Below are 17671 nucleotides of genomic sequence, written 5' to 3'. Positions count from 1 at the left end.
AAATGCTCCATCTGTTCTTTAGTGCTGGATAGGTAGAGAACAGTCAGTTTATCAGAGCATTTTGCTAAAACAAACAAACAAACAAACAAACAAAAAAGCAGCTACCAGCTGGTGCTGGAAACAAGTTTGGTTCGAGCAGTGAGAGTGCTGTAAAAACAAAGTTGTGGGCCTTAAAACCAAAACAAACAAAGACACTAAAACACTGCGGAAACTGCAGAGTCAGGTGATAATCCTCTGTGGGTTTGTCACTACAAACCTTACACATAACACATCATCATTTAATTCATTGTCAATATGATACATATTGATTAATGCAACTTTGTAATGTACTGTACTTGTGAACTTGTTGATACAAAAAGCATGCATACGTCCTACTAATATATATATATTTATTAAATCCAATACAGATACAAATGTGCTTGAGTGTGACTGTTTTTTTTTAACTCCAGAGTGATTCATCTTGTTTCTAGACAATCTGTGGCACACCCCATCAAACAAATTCCTGTCATAACTTGCAAATTAAAGCCTCTGCCACCTCCATCATCTTCTCATCCTGCATCTTTGAGCAGTTTCAACTCAAACACTATCCTTCCTTTGACACAATCTGAAATGACAATGACTCTTTTCCCGCTCATTAAGGGTTTGTGTGCATGTTACCATAACAGCCAGTTTAATAGGTCTGCCACAAAGCCATCTAATTGTTCTCACTGCTGCTGGAGAGAAAAGGAGCTTCTCATTTTGAGAAGTCTGGGAGACAGAACACAACACTCTGCAAAGTTTGGACTTTTTAAAAAATCCTATTAAGCTTTTTTGAGAGATGTTTGGACAATATGAGAGACGATTCTCAAAGGTGTTTTTATACAAAATTTGGAATGTGGAAAGAGAAGAAGATGACAACAATAAAACTCGAAAAACATGAGCCAGACTCTTGTCCGATGATCGTGGGTAAAGTAGAGAAATCAATTCCCAGGATGAGAACTGTGAAGTCAAAGGAGAAGATTCAAGTTACCACATCAAACAGCAAACGTCTCACAACTACATGTGAGACATCAGGGAATATAATGAGGCTTTGTGTCAACCTTATGCCTGTTTTGGCTGCAGCCAAGGAGCCTGTGGAGGAAGAGGAGGGGAAAGAAGAAGACAACAGCTGTACAAGTAAAAAGGAAGCAGAAACCAGCAGCCAAAGTGACCCATCTGTCAGTAAATCAGTGGAAACACTTGATCCAGGTGATTCTTACACAGGATTCAATTTGGACACTGACACCAAACAAACTCTAAGTCCTTCGTTTGTGCTGCCACCTATAACTCAATCTAAAGCAGCACCTGAGTGTCAGAAGACCAAGAGGTGCCACACACCTCTCCCTCCCATCAGTTTATCTGAGCAAACCAGGACCATCTCTTCAAACATTACACTAAAAGGCTGTGGAGGCGACGGGCTAGTTCCAGGACGAGAACCAGACAGCAGGCCCTGGATGGACAATCCCCTGTTATCTAAAAGTGTGAGTACACTACAAAACCAGCTGACTAATAATGTTAGTCATTAAAGACTGATTACATCTGCTCCTTTAAAAACATTGAACAATGACATTATAATATTATATCGGTCACGGGGGACGTTCTTCTGCAGAACGAGTACTTTTGATACATTAAGTACATCATGTACTTTTACTTTTACTTATGAAGTATTTTGGAAGCAGAACATTTACTTGTATGTGAGTATATCTACATTGTGGTATAGGTACTTTTAAGTAATTAAAGGATCTGTGTACTCACCACTGTCAGACACTTCCAGCCTACAGGAAACACTAACAAACTAAACAGGACAACAATGAGAAAGTTAAACAGCAGATTTAAAATTTTAAAGCCGTTCTAAAGAACTGTGATCACTACAGATCTGACTGACTCTCTTGATCTCTGTGCAGAGATCTGCCGAGTTTCGTCTTCCTGACATCTCCTTGTCCAGTCTGGACGCCCTGCTGCAGACAGTTACACAGAAACTGGAGAGGAAGAGGAGGTGTGGTGATGAAGGACCATGGAGACGTGTCCAGTCTGATCATCTCCTCACGGCTGTTAGTGAACAACGCTTGAGAGAGAAGAGTGTCGGGCAGAAGATTGACCGCTGCACAGATAATCGAAACATGTGTGTTTGGTGGTTTTGAGTACAATTTTGTTGTTATTATTTATTGTAAGCGGTGTATAGAAAGCACATTATCAGGGTTACATTAAGGTTACAGCATTATCCCAGACTGGAGCATCGTATTAGTTAAATTAAATTTGATGTCTTGCATGATGAAAATTTTGCCTGTGTGAAAATTGCGTGCAATTGGCACATGTGTTGACTTGTCTTCCACATCGTACAGAATGACAGAAAATGAACCCCTAGTGTGCACGTCATTTGAATCCAGTGCGGGAATGGAGGACCCTGCCACTGACAATAAAACTATTACATAGAGAGGTAACTAATGACTGTAAATAAATTTAATGGCTATAACAGAAAAAATGTCAGCCGTAAATAGTATCAACAATTAAGTTTGATATGATGAAAATCTTAAGGATTATTACTTCAACTGACGTCTTCATTTATGAGCAATAATGTATCCTAAAGAACAACTGACACTGGAAAGCGTGAAACAACTAACTGACACTGACACTTTTAATGCTCCGTGGTGGTCTAAATACTCTCTTCCCTGGGAAAACAAAGAAACAAAACACTGAACTCTTGTATTTTTTAGGCAATTGAAATGGTCAAATTTAAGATATTTAACGTTTAAAAAGTTTGGTGACTTAAGTCTAAAAATATTGATTATTATTGAACCCTTACTCTTCAAACCACGGTTCATACCTTAGTAGATAAAAATGTTATCAGTAAACAAGATATTTGAGTGAGTTTACTATATATCAAGATTTTTGCAGTGACCATGTGTGAATTTAGAAGTTTATTTATCTGCAGTAGATGAGTGACTTCAGTTTTAAGAAAACCATCCAGTAAATTTGGTTTCTGTCTTTTTTTCTTTTAACAGTGAAGCAGCAACAGAAACATTAGCGAGTGGACGCAGTGTAAACAGGGAGAGGAGCCTCCCTCCACTCATCCTCACTATGACGAAGAAAAACCTCCTGGCTTTAAACACGCTGCAGTGATTCATCGCCAACAAACTCACAACAAACAGCACGTTATTTTAAAAATCTTACAGGACACCATAGAATTTTATTTTCCTTCATGACATTCACAACAGACATATACCCGTTTTTATCTATGCTAGCATATTTTCAGTATATAATGTACATCTTACAGTCGATGCACAGATAAATTAATGTTCAAGTAGAACTCAAGCATAATAAAAGTACATTCAGTAGTACAGATTTTCATTCCAAAATGACATATTTTAATCCAACGTTTAGGTTCTGCATCATTTCAGCTTTTTAAACACATTTTAATATTTTAATGTAACAGTTTGCATTTTGGAATGAAACCCTTCTTTATGTTTGTATCATGCCTATAGTTACTATTGTAACAATCTTTTTAAAAAGTAACATTACATTACAGTGCAGTAACAACCTGCTTTGGAGTCAGCTAGGTCATTTTTGAAAAAAAAGAAAAAAAGAAAAAAAAAGTGTTTCTTAAAAGAAACTTAAAATAAAAAAACAAAACAACAGTTGACTGAAGGCAATGTTGTTGCGTCTGGTGTTTACAGCTCAGACTGAATGCATTAAATCTTTGATTGTTTGATCTTTGATCTATTACAATTCTTTTGATTGAGAATTTGTAACAAGACTCTGCAGCTAAAACAGTGTAGTCTGGACTTCTTCAATAGATTTATATATTAGTTTTCTTTATAATATCTTGTGATAATGAAATACTTTTTCCAGACCTTTCAAGAGCTGTGCAGGAAGCCTGGATGTCAGATTCCTCTATAAGATGAAAAACAAAACATGACTTAATTATTAAATAATCAAAATGACAGTAAATACCAGGCAGAAGTAAAGATTGTTTTTCCTCATCATAGGTAACACCCTCACATTACAAAACAAACATTTTTGACAGATAAAACACAAAAACATTCTTGATTTACAAAACAATAACACTTGTAAAGTTCATCATTAAACATTTAAGAGGTATTTAACATCTTATTCTCTACATAAGAGATACTGTGTAATGTTCTTAAACAACCCCTCATATGCTTTCTGATATATAAAATCATCTTAATAATTACATGTAACACATGTTCTCCAGTTACTGTTTGAGAGTTTGCAGCATTTCTTTTTAAAGTGCTTTCTGCAAAATAAAGATGAGATTGGGAGAGGTCTAATGATTGAGCCCTGAGGAACGCCACTCCTTGTTTTTACATCGAGCTTTGCATAATATTAAGGATAAATAAACTTTGGAGTGATGAGATTGATACAGAAAGAGAAGACACAGTGTAAGATTTATGAACCCAAATAAGGGGTATAAAGCTACAGATATGTTAACAAGGTGAACAAGGCACCAAAGCCGTATTAGGAAGCAGTAACCTTTAGTTCTTTCTTCAGATAAATTTACCTCTAATGACTCAGTTTCAACTGTAACACTTTCAAAGTCCATCTTTTCCACTGTTCACAGTAATGTTGCATACTGAGGTCGCTGCCAACACTGAGGAACATTCAAATAAACATACAGTGAGTAATAAAAAGCTTTTGACAGTAGTTGGTCCTTTCAACCTGCATCCCCTGCACGTTGCACCAGTCCTCTTCACAGTGCGCTGTCCTGTGTGTTGCTGTCGACCATAAAGAGCGCAGAGGGATTTTTACTGGAGCTCTCAGCTCTGTGTTTGGACCCACTGGATTTACTGGATTCTCCCTGAGCTCCAGTGTTGCTGCCATTTGATCCACTGCTGCCCCTCCGGCTCGTCTGAAGCGTCTCCTCTGGCTGACGTATTCTGGTCATTGCCGTACTGCTGCTTTTTTCTCCATTAGCTTTACCTTCTTTAGATTTGACCTTGCCAGCTTTTTCCTTTTTTGACTTACCCTCCTTCGGTTTGCTGTCAGATGATTTCCCATGATGCTGTGGGGTCTTGCTTGGCTGCGGGGGTGTGATTGGTGGCTGTGGTTGGATGGTGGGAGGGTTAATCCTGGTGGGCAGTGCAGTCATGTTGGTCTGTACTGTTCTGTTGCCAATGACAACATCTGTGAGGTCGTCGTCATCAGTCTGCTCCTTGGCAAAGTTGACAAACACCTAGAAAAATCAGAATCGGAATCAGAATCAGTGAAATGAACCGTCTTTAGTGTCACATTAATTCATTTATATTAGCCTGATCAACTATCAAGCTAATGATAGTCATTCTCAACACATCTTAGCACGCATGCTAACTAATGTATCTAGTGAAGCAGTTATTAAAAGGTCAAATTTTAATGCTCAAAGATTGTTCAAGAGTTGAGACTAGTTTAATTCGCTATTCTCTTATTACAACAACAACAACAACAACAACAACAACAACAACAATAATAATAATAGTCACACATCTAACATATTGGAAGAAAATTGTTTCCCCAACCATTAAAATGTGGCTGGATGATTTAATTAACACCTTACATATCTCTTCAATTCAATACAGATTACTTTTATTAGTCAATTAGTCAGAGAGCAAAGCCTGATGAGAAATAACATCCACTGAGCGACACATTGCCTTAAAAAATGATGTTTGGGATGCAGAGCTCTATTTAGCTGTATTTATAGAAGCTCCTGGTTCAGGACCACTACACCATCCTTTTGCAGAAGCGTGAGAGGTTCAAGTGCTCTCATCCCAGCTGCACCTCGTCCTCACCTGGTCCAGGGTGGTCTGTGAAACAGAGAAGTCGACGATGCCCAGCTCCTCATAGTTGTTGGCCAGCACATCGAAGACACGAGCAAGGCAGCAGGCATGTGAGGGCAGCTGGAACTGCAGCACGTTCTGGTGGCGCTCCTTCAGCTCAATGCTGGGAAAAGAGCTCTTCATATAGGTGTTGATGGGGCACGAGTCCGGGTCGGATTTAGTGTCCTGCAGACGAAGGATGATGGTGTAGCCATCACCAAACCTGGAAGGTGAAGGATGGAAAAAAACAATAGTCGAGATTTTATATTTTATATCATGTGATAGATACTGCAATATAAATGGTAAGAAAAGGAAAAATCTCTGACAGTTGACAAATTTGGTTTAAACGCCTCTAAAAAGCCCAGCATTAAATTTAGCAACTGATATAAGTGGAGGAATTTCTCCAACATTCATTCATTGACTTATGAATTGTGTTTGGTTTACAGTTTAACTTGTATTGTTCAGGTTAGACAGAATATGCAATAACCAGGTAAGATGGTAGAGTGTGTTTACCTGTTCTTCAGGTGTTGGACAGATCCGAGACACTGGAATCTGCCGTTGACCATGATGGCCATTCTGGTGCAGAGAGCCTCACATTCCTCCATACTGACCAAACAGACGCAAGATAAACCCATTAACATACACTATTAATACACTATAAGGACACTCACAGGACGTTGTGTGTCTTGGCTATCACAGCCATGTATATATAAAGAATAATTTAGCGTACATCTCCTCCTACCTGTGGGAGGTGAGAACTACAGCTCTTCCCTCTTTGGTGACGCTGAGGATGCAATTCCACAGAAACCTTTTGGCTTTTGGGTCCATGCCAGTTGTGGGCTCATCCTAATAAGAATTACAGAAATCAAAGCATCAAGGAAACAAATATGCAAGTCAAAATACAAATACATTTCAGCAACACTACTGGACACACTTTAGGCAAGAACTAAAACAGATATTACTGTAGTGGTAAGTTATTAACTAACCACATCATCAAGGGAGAAAGAGTTTAAAAGGATTTTGAGAATAGTGATGCGGTTAAGTTTTATATGCAAGAATTGTTATGTAATCTTGTACAATATGTAGAGATATGTATGTACTTTTAATGTTCAAAATGTTATTTATTCAACTATAACTGTAAATTCAGAGGCATGTCCCATGTTTATCCAACAGGTGATACTGATCATTGTTTTCTACAGTGGAGGAAAATGTTGTACGAGGTGACAGTAAATGTTGCTGAATTCTAATGTTCGATTCTCACCAGGAATATAACAGGCGGAGCCCCGATGAGGGAGATGGCAGTGGAGAGTTTTCTCTTGTTGCCTCCGCTGTAGCCTCCAGCAACCCGCTCAGCGTACTGGGTCAGTCCTAGCTTCTTCACCCCCCACTGCGCCACCTACAGGACAGCAGAGAAGGTACATTACTATATAATCCTGCACAGTGCAGCTTAATATACCTGTTGCTCCACATAAATTTTTACCTAATTTCAGTTTTGAGGTGAACTGCTCCTTTACGTTACCTTGGCGACAGACTCCTCTGGCACTCCCCGCAGGCGGGCGAATAGCTCCAGATGTTCCCGACCCGTCAGCAGGTCGCTGATGGCGTCAAACTGTGGACAGTAACCCATCAGCTGGTGGACTCGCTCCATCTCTGTCAGCACACTGAGAACCAGAGAAACACACAGTTTCACACGGCTGACAATACTAATACTGCCACAACGGCTGCTGTTACTACTACTTCAGTCATTGTACTGGTATTACGAACCCTCTTCTACTACTGATGTTCCAAAGTTTCTTAACACTATCACCCCTTTAGTACTCATACTACTATGCAAATGGTACACCCAAAAAGGCGGCCTATTACTAGTACTTCAACAACTACTGTCTCTATTAGGATGATTACTCTATTACCATGACCACCAGTACTACTACTACTACTACTACTACTACTACTGCAACTGCAACTGCGACTGCTACTACTAAAGTTATGACCATAACTACTGCTATAGCTGATTTCAAAGTTTATGGATGTTGATATTTAATTGTCAAATAACTGAATATCGTGAGGAAATTCAGTGAATAGTTACTTTGAATGTTTAATGTGTTTTTTTTTTTAAACCACATTTTCCATAGCTTATCATGTGGGTTAATTCAGCTTCACATCCACATTCCTGTCCTCTTATATCCAGGACAGGCTCTCTCCCAAACATCTCAAAAGGGACACTTCATGTGTACTCTTAGTAGAACAAACCCTTTGTAAATGTTGAATAACTGGGTCGTGGAGGAGGTTTGTACCTGTGGTGATTAAGGAAAGCCTCTCCATAGGTGATGGCTGTGTCTCCGGTCAGCATGCGAAATGTAGAGGTCTTCCCTGCTCCGTTCACCCCCAGCAGGCCAAAACACTGGACACATAAACAACAACATCAAGTTACAATTATCTCTATACATACAGCAGCTGGGACCATTCCCTTAGTCAAAACCTAGCAAAAATATAAACGATGTTTCACTCGACAGTAGCAGCAGTAGTAATAGTTGGGGTTGTAGCTGTAGAAGCAGCTGTAGCAGAAGTAGCCGAGCAGGAGCAATATTAGCGGCAGCAGCAGTATTTTTAGAAACCGCAGCACCAATTGTGGAAGTATTATTATATATAACAGTTACAGTAATAGCATCAGGAGCAGCAATACTAACACTAGTAGTAGTTTCAGCAGCAGCTGTGGCAAAATAATGACTGGGAAGTGATTCATCAATGAAACTGATGATTAGCAATGATTTCTCATAGTGACTGTATCTACAGCAGATATACATGGCTGATAAACACCGTGCTGATTAGGACAAAAGTCAGACAATGTGTGTGTTTTCATTGTACTATAATGTAATGAGTGCTGCTTTCGGTGTGTGTATATCTCTCACCTCGCCACGGGGAATCCCGAGGCAGAGACGATCCACTGCCGGCTTCCTGCCCGCTTTATAAACCTGCAAAACAAAAGGATCACAATGATGCAGTCTGTCAATTTAATAATTGATTTGATAAATGGTTTGAATGTTTTGTATTTGTTATTTTATTCATCAAAGCTTGGGGTTAACTGAATTTGGAGATTTGCTGCCATTCAGCCACAAAAGCGTACAACAGTTTCACTTTGACTTTTTAGGCTTGTATGCTGGTTGTACCTTGCTCAGGTCTATCATGGTGAGGATGTCGGATTGGGCTCTGCCACTTATGACTCTCTCTCTCTCCCTGGCGATGTCCTCATCCTCTGGACCAAGAGGAGGCATCTCAGGCTCGACCCACCACGGCCTGAACAGAGGGATATAAGATCACCCTGCATCATTCAGTTTGCTGTGGAGCTATCTAACTATGAAAGCTATCTGTCTCCTGTTTTTACACAGAGGGCATTAATTAGTTTCACTTTTATTAATCTTATCTGCTTTTAGAAATATCCTGCTTCACAATCATTTTGGTACAGATGCAACAGCTCGGTTCCAACTGCATCTGCATTTTAGTAAAACTTCAATACCTGTAAAATTATTTCATGATTAATTTCTGACTTTGTTTGACATTTCATTTGTTTATCTGACACACATGCACAACTTACGGGAAGTGCAACAGTACTATAAGCTTAAACTCCTGCTGCTCAACCATCCAAGGAAAGAAGAGGGAACCATAACAAAGACAGTAATTATGTTGAAAGACTGACATAATCATCTGATGTATGGTAGAGAAGTAATGGGATGAAAAATAGGAAAAGCAGAGAGGTTCTTCTGTCCATTGAGAGAGTTGTTTTAAACGTTGTTTTTACCTAAAGCGAATGAAGAACTTGTACTGTAGCATTATGGTGAAGATGAAGAAGATAACACCTTCAGCTGCCATCGCAAACAGGTTCTTCCCTACAAAGTCCCACTGAAGAGGGTCCAGAGTTTGCTTTGTGCCTGGAGGAGGTAGAACCACATACAAAGACACTCTTTACATACATGTATCTTTCTATATCTTTTGTCCTATGTGTTTGCTGCATAACATTTACATTTATTGTATGCTATATACTCATACTGCAGTGCACAATCACCACAACTATGAGAAGCTACCATAAAAAAATACGGTTAATTGGGGTAAAATCATTTTCAGCTTTGACATACTGAAGGATGGTAGATATCTACAGTATTCAGAGGCGGATATATAGGTACCTAGTCTCTGGAAGGCGTCGGCCATGGCCTGGTTTTTGGCCATGTCGATGAGTCCTCGTCCGAGGCAGAAATGAGGGAAGATGAGAAACACCTTCTTCAGGATCCTGTTCACTTTGTTCAGATGCTGGACAGAAAAAAATCACCCAGAAATCACAGACTAGATTAAGGAGCATTAAATAAAATGATCTCTTTTGTCACATTGCACAGAATAACTAAGTGATTACTGCTCAATATATCAAGACTGGCTTTCCTACCTCACTTCCATAATACTTTCCTTTATATTTGTTTTCAATACAAAAGGATCGCACACACAAAAAACAATGTGGCATATTCATTCCCTTATCTTGTCTTTGACATGTAAACATTATTCATTTTTCCCCATTTCTCTTGACATCGTTCCTCCTGAGCTCTTATCCTATGAGTCAATTGTTCCATATCATACATTTCATTCACAATTTTAAGCCATCTGTCTGTGTTGCCTCTCTCATCTCTTCGTAATGGTCTTCTTACAAGCTGCCAACAAGACTTTAATCAAATATCTGTCTGCTCTTAACACAACATCTCCTGTCAGATTACCAAACTACAGCACTATACATGACTTAGGTATATCATATCCCAGAATTTTGATAATAACCATATGCACATTTTCCCAAAACTGTACAATATTAGGACAAAGCCAAAAAACATGAGACTGCTACAATTATTGCCCACATCCCCTCCAACATGGCTGTGCTATAGACATGTATTTGCTCTTCATTTTGGGTGTAATAAAGAATCTAATTATGTTCTTTCAACAGTGTTCTCTCCAAATACGTGAGGATGTTGTAGACTGTTGTGTTCTCCAAATATGCAACTATTCTTCTTCTGTAATATTCACACCTAGTTCTTTTTCCCATTTCAACTTTATATATAATGTTGTGTTTCTCTTCTCTCCATTAGGTGCGGAGGTGATGTTGATATTATTCTATATTTCTTTGCATTGTACACCCCAATTATGGTCCCCATTATTCAATTTCTATCTACATTTAAATTTTGCTTAATTTCTCTGTCATAAAAGTCCGTTATCGGAAATAGTCCTGGTTGTTTAATGTATAGTTTTGTTTCAGGTCCTTGAAACTCATAACATTCCCATCTTTTCTTTGGTAACATTCTCAAACCTTTCAAGTTAAGAGCTTGATGTGATTGAATTCAAGCTTGGTCTGTTACGTATAACTGTATAGCCGCTTTATAGTTTAATGTTTATGCATCTCTGGGCCTTACGTCTTATTATTATGAAGCCAATAAATAAGGACTACTTTCTCCTGCCTGTACAGGCTGGTGCCATTTGTACCTCGTCAACAAACAGCTCCAGGACGAAGGTGGCGATGCTGCCGTTGATTCCGATGAAGAGGTTGATGGAAGTCAGAACGACATAGGCTGTGCTGGGGACGGTGAACACAAAGGATGCTGGGTACATCAGAGGGGTGATGGACCACCTACAATGGATGATTAAGTTATTCAATTCGTGAAGACAGATACATTACTTTTGTTACAGACCATTGTCCAACTGGGACAATAGAGACTTTGTTTACAGAGAGAGACGAAAATGAGAAAATGTTGCATCATAATAGTAAATTGTATTTTTGGCTTGGGGGTTTATTCAATTCCATAATAGAAATCATCCTGAGATAATTTAAAGATTACAACTGCAAACATGTTTGTAGTTATGTAAAGAGCAAAAAGACAAGGAAAAATCAAAATCAAAATCAAGACTCAAGCTCATGATGTCTCAAGTACACAGGATGTTCCCAGGCTGTGAAATGAATCCCAATTAAGTGCAACATGCTGGTGAGAATAATCTCTGGTGAATGAATGAGACAATTAGATTACAATATTGATGATGCATGATAATAAAAGTGCAACAGCATGGACAGAAGTCAGTGGAGTCTGCCTGAACGTACCCATAGAGCAGGAGCAGCAGGATCAGAGCAGGCAGGTTGGTCTCTGAGACGTACGACTTCTGCTGGAAACCGACGAAGATCAGCACCACCATGGTGGCCGGGACGGTGTAGTTCAACTGACAAGATGACAACACAAAACTTCATAAAAAGATGAAGTCTTTCTCTTATGTGTGCTAAAAAAAAGTAGTCTATCCAGTGAATATTATTTTTCCATTTAAAATCCTCTACGGCAGATAATTGACTGGAGATGACATAGTTGTCACATTGTGAAAACCTCACACTATAACAAGTGCGGGACTTGTGGCTGATAAAGTAAAGAAAATGTCTTCTTTCTCTGGAGCACTGACCATGTCCCATGTGAAGTTGGCCAGCCAGTAGAGGATCGGTTTGACCCCGCTGACAAACTGTAGGTGTTTGGCTTTGCTGACTCGTTCCTCAATCAGAAAAAGGACGAAGCTGGCCGGTACAAAGGACATGGCAAAGATCACGCATATGGAAACCAGAACATCCACTGATGTGGTCATCCTGACAGAGGAGGGAAAAACACAAGTCAGGCACAGAAAAACAAATTAACATACAGAAAAACATACATGGTCCACCTATGTATTTTACAACTCACATTTTGTCCTCTTTTTTATTTCTGATATTCAATTAATGAAATGCCATTTTCTGTGTAACTTGACTTTTAGTCGCAGCTTTCTAACATCAAAATCAGAGACTTTAAGTCTGATTGATTACTAGCTGAAGGAAGTTTAAAGTGTCCTGACTAATATGAATATAGCTCTTGAGACAAATGGGGGGAAATATAACAAGCACAAGAAACCAAATCTACCAACATCAACCTAAAAACTCCACAGCAGTGAACTAACATGGCCATTTCGGTGAGTTGTTCCTTGGTGAGGTTGAGCGGGTGGTTGTAGGCAGTGATGCCGTGTCTTCTCCTCTCTGGGCCTGGTGGCAGACTCGCTCTCAGCAGGCCGTTGTTCATCACGTTGACAAATGACACCATGGCATGCCATCCTTTGTTATTGTACCACACCTGAGTACAGCAAAGAGAGGAACATTTTTCACTAGAACATTCAATTGTAGCTGCTGGAAAAAGTCATTTGGCAAGTTGTTGACAGAAAAAAAACACAGCTATATGGAGCCAGACACATAAAACACTTGAAATATGTGTCTTATTATGTTAGACACAATGAAGAGAGAAGACGGATAAACAGAAACACATTTACCTTGACATTGTTTTCACTGTTCAGTCCTCCTAGAATACCTGGCAGTTTGTTTAGTAGATGATCCAGTGAACTGTTCTGTGACAAATCAAAGAACATCAGAAAACATTAAGGACATTCAAGAAAACAGCAGGTTCAGTAAAACATGAAATCTGAAACCTCTTGTATACCTGTGGAATTCGGTAACGAGTCCTGATCGCCACGACAGAGTCTTGGACATGGTGGACCTGAGATAAAGTCTGGGCGGCACTGCCCCCGAGGGAGAAGCCTCCGTATCTGCAACACAGAAATGAAACTTTTAATAACTTCAATGTACGACAGTTTGTTTCTTGTCCATCCCTCAGAAGAGTAAAGTTTAGGCTCAGGCAGTAAATACTGCAGATATTTTGCTTCCAAAATATTTTACACCAGCAGCTTACCTGAATTCATTCACCCACTTCTTGGTTTTTAGGCTGTTAATGACACGGAGGGAAAAGAGTGAATATGTGAGGAAAAAATAACAGGGAAATAAACGCTTTAATGTTCTACATTAACATCAGTGTTCTAACTACAGCTATCTGTCTTTTGATATCCAAATTATGTCAGTATTCACTCCAAAATGACACACATTGTTTTACACAAAACATTAATGTATTTCCATTCTTCTCATGTCATCAGACTGGTTTAAGGGACAATTGGAGTACTTCACGATGGTCGAAATGCTCTACGCAAAGTGAAAAGATATTGCATGTCACCCCCCTAAAAATAAATCAGCTATTGGCAGCTTAAATACAAAACAATAACTTTGAGAGTCAAATGGTATGTAGGCTACAAATAAATATGAAAAAAAAGACTTTTGTGATCAAATTAAAGGCAAGAAAGGAAGGAAGAAATACATTTTATCAAATATAAGTGATCGCTGACATCAAAGATGGAGGTTGCAATTTTTTAAAGCTCCATTTCCAAACACCACAGGGCAGGAGAGCAATGGTAATGTATTTTAGACCTCTTGCATTTATCCTTAGTAATCTACATCAAACCCAAAAACCTAAACCATTAAACAAAAGTAGCAGAATACCAAATAGTAACGCATGCAATTGTATTTTGTTGAATGAAGCACCTTTTCTTGAGGATCTGAGAGTACGTTTTCACCAGGTAATCAGAGATGTTATAACCTGTCAGGTTTTGGAGGACGTCTCCAGTCGACCTCTTAATCTAAAAGAAAACAAAGAAATCTCAAGAGCCAGATTTAGACACATGCTACAATATTTCACCATATGATAACCAGATTGTTGTTAGATTCAATAACACTTAACTTAAATATCCTGTGTATGTGCTTTTACTTTGCTCCATTTTAAAAAGGTATGGTCATTTCATTTTAGCATGTGAAAGTGCACTGGTGATATTCTCAGTCCGATCTGTAATCCCTGATGCAGAAGTCAGATTTATAAATCAGTCCTGATCTGACACCTCACTGACCTGTGGAGGGGGCAGTCCACCGGCACCCTGCGGGCAGTCGGGGAGCATCCGGCGGACGTCCTCTGAGCTACACTCACATTCAGGAGATGGTCTGTCTCTGCTCCAGTTGCCTCTGCTGAACATTTGCCAGGTGGAGAAGGAGACCTGTGGGCGCATGAAGAGGCCGCCCCGCTGGCCTTCACACTGAGGACTCCTGCAGGGAGAACAGGGAGTGAGCATGGAGTGAAGGTTTGTGGTTTTGTCTCAGCGGAGTTAATCAATACTTAATAACATCAATCAAAAGACTACACTTTGTGAAGATCACAGGATGAGGTGCACAGTTTTTACTTTTACCCTAAACAATAATGCCTATGTAAGGATTGTTTTTGTAATGTTTCCGAATGCATGTTTTTAATCACTAAATGCTCTGTTTTATCTCTCATTTGTAGTAAATTGATAGTAACTTTTTGGGGTCTATCGTACGTTTTTCTGTTATTTCTTTGCACTATGTTTAAAATCCTGATGTCTTAGAGCCAGAATGTGTCCCACTATCTTCCTTACTGTTCCTTTCATTTCCTGTTCCTTCTGATGCTTCTGAGACACATAATTATATTTACAGGGGTTGTCTTACGTGCTGTTGTCTTCTTGTTCTTTCTCCATGCACTTGGTACCAAAACCTGGCTGGTCCAGCAGAGCTTCCAGCAGGTTCTCCATGGCTGAGTTCCCAGGTGCGTCGTTGCTGCAAATATTAAACCAGAGGCAAAGAAGCTTGTCAAAATAATAATAACAAGGCATCAAGAGAAGAAAACGACCAGATTATTTCACAGAATTAAACCCTACGTAGTTGGTTACTTGTGACGGAGTAGAAAATAATTCACTGCAACAGAAACTGATTAAGAACCTTTTTCTGACTACCGTAATGGTGAATATTTGAGTGCAGGCCTACCTGAAGAAAGTGTACTGTTCTCCGTACATCCAGGGCTGCAACTCCAGGGCGGGGTACTTCCCAAAGGGAGGCACAATGAGGCTGAAGAGCAGAGCGACCAGCACGAACACAGCAGGCAGGACAACCTGAAGCACAAATCAACCTTCAGCTGAAAAACTTCTCAACTTACAAAGAGAATGTCCCATTCTCAACAGCTAATTCACCTTAGAAACACCACAAAATAAGTAGTTGACTATTTCTTAGTCAACAAAGCCCCTAACAACTGATTAGTCAACTACCTGACAAAGTGGGGACAGCACTTGTTTTCATTATGGAAACCATAAACCATAAGCTCTCTAACAGCTGCTGCTGATGTTTGTCATCACCTGAGCGAAGAAGCCCCTGCGGCTCCTTCGAGCATAAAGCCAGCGTTTGATGAAGAGAGCCCTCAGCTGCTGCCAGGTCAGCCACCAGCCGGTCATGGGGACCCCGCCTCGGCCATCTCCACTAAGGGGGTCAGTCTCCTGAGGTTCTGCAAGCAGGATAAACACGGCGTGAGAGCTTGCACTGACGTATTGAGCTGATAAATACATAGACTCCGGTCACTGTCCACTTTGATACGACGGAGACTCTTGTCAGATCGGAGCCACAGAAGAGTAGAAATATGACATGACTAATGACATGACATGACATGAATAGCTGACTACACATTTTAATCTAAAGGCAGCCACGTAGCACACAGTTTGTCTATTACTACTAAATAAGGTGTGGTGTGTGATGGCTCAATATGGCTTACTAAACCTTAAAGATCTTTGTCCGTCTGGTTTTAAGGGAGAGTTTATGTCCCATTATGATCTTAATGCTTTGTCAGTGCCTTTAACATTACGTTCGAGGAGGAAACACTGAGTGCGTGTAAAATTGGGAATGTTATGTGCATGTGCATGTTAGCTTTCATGAACCCATAATCAGTTAAATTCCTCTTATTTAACAAATACAGAGTGAAGATAAATGCTGTGTATCTAATCTGGAGGAAAAATAAAGACACTTTCTTCTTCCATCTATTTTTGATTCTCAGTGAGTGGTAATCTGTACCTTGCTTACGAAGCCTTTTCCTTCCTGGGAGCATTATGGAAACAAACAGTCATAGTTGGAGACAAAACAGCAGACTGACTGTACATGGAAACACTGTGTGGTATGTACACAAATCTATGTGTCTGCGAGTGTTATACCTGTCTCTGGTTCTTCAGCATGTTGCCCCTCAGCTGACGGCTGCCGCCTGTGGGGAGATTCAGCCTGCTGCTCTGGTTCAGCATCCACGCCGGTTTCCTCCGCCACTCGCAAAAAGATCTGGAAAAAAAACAGAATGGCCATGATAAAAGACACCTCCTTACAAACACAAGAGGGTGCTCTTTGAAGGGGTATCTAGTGTGAAAAGAACTGAGGGTGGAGAATTACACAGGGTAAATCTACAAGGTCTCAATGGACACATTATACTCTTCTCTGTTTCAGCCCAAGATGGGTGAATTTTTAATGAAACCTCTCCCCTAAAGCAGCTTTAAGTTCAAACATTCATTTCAAACCTGGAAATTGTCTTCAGGCCCTGATAGCTGAAGCTGTAGACAGCAGGTGGCAGTAAAAAAAGAGCATCCAGTAGCTTTACACAGGTCAGATGAGAGAGAGAGCGAGTGGCTTATTCATACGGAGTAAACTTATCCGGCTCCATAAGTCCGCTGTCAGGGCTAATCTGATGCTAACATTAAACCCATTAAGACCATGGCTGCTCCACAAATATCTAGCCCTCCAGATAAGACCTGGTTCAGCTCCTATAGATCACACAGGTGGGACGACTAATGCCTCACTAATGTGAGATGGTCACACACACACACACACACACACACACACACACACACACACACACACACACACACACACACACACACACACACACACACACACACACACACACACACACACACACACACACACACACAAACACAAACACAAACACACACAAACACACACACACACACACTCTTAACAAACATGAAAAAAGGTTAGTATGAACGTGTTTCAGGGCCTTGCAGGCTGCAGTTGTGTGCCGTGATGTGATGTTTGAGTTGGAGACAAGACCTTTCTG

At 40.0% G+C, this 17671-nt stretch overlaps 1 protein-coding gene across 1 annotated transcript in view; it reads right to left on the bottom strand.

Moving 5' to 3' along the window:
• Positions 1-4726: 4726 nt before the first annotated feature.
• Positions 4727-17671, bottom strand: part of abca7 (ATP-binding cassette, sub-family A (ABC1), member 7) — a 29484-nt gene continuing 16539 nt past the window's right edge. The window contains exons 26-50 of the mRNA XM_070908357.1: positions 16764-16881; positions 16627-16650; positions 15921-16066; positions 15556-15680; positions 15241-15348; positions 14631-14820; positions 14272-14366; positions 13592-13624; positions 13343-13448; positions 13176-13250; positions 12813-12982; positions 12291-12468; positions 11944-12059; positions 11334-11478; positions 10004-10127; positions 9622-9751; positions 8993-9119; positions 8735-8797; positions 8120-8226; positions 7345-7486; positions 7087-7221; positions 6568-6671; positions 6339-6431; positions 5799-6048; positions 4727-5209 (exon numbers count right to left, since the gene is read on the bottom strand). Coding sequence (XP_070764458.1) covers positions 4727-5209; positions 5799-6048; positions 6339-6431; positions 6568-6671; positions 7087-7221; positions 7345-7486; positions 8120-8226; positions 8735-8797; positions 8993-9119; positions 9622-9751; positions 10004-10127; positions 11334-11478; positions 11944-12059; positions 12291-12468; positions 12813-12982; positions 13176-13250; positions 13343-13448; positions 13592-13624; positions 14272-14366; positions 14631-14820; positions 15241-15348; positions 15556-15680; positions 15921-16066; positions 16627-16650; positions 16764-16881 — 3387 coding nt within the window. The remainder of the gene's footprint in view (positions 5210-5798; positions 6049-6338; positions 6432-6567; positions 6672-7086; positions 7222-7344; positions 7487-8119; positions 8227-8734; positions 8798-8992; positions 9120-9621; positions 9752-10003; positions 10128-11333; positions 11479-11943; positions 12060-12290; positions 12469-12812; positions 12983-13175; positions 13251-13342; positions 13449-13591; positions 13625-14271; positions 14367-14630; positions 14821-15240; positions 15349-15555; positions 15681-15920; positions 16067-16626; positions 16651-16763; positions 16882-17671) is intronic.

Source organism: Enoplosus armatus, chromosome 7 (genome assembly GCF_043641665.1).
Source record: "Enoplosus armatus isolate fEnoArm2 chromosome 7, fEnoArm2.hap1, whole genome shotgun sequence".
NCBI classification, from domain to species: Eukaryota; Metazoa; Chordata; class Actinopteri; order Centrarchiformes; family Enoplosidae; genus Enoplosus; species Enoplosus armatus.
The sequence above is the reverse complement of the archived record's forward strand: the minus strand, read 5'-3'. Positions and strand labels throughout refer to the sequence as shown.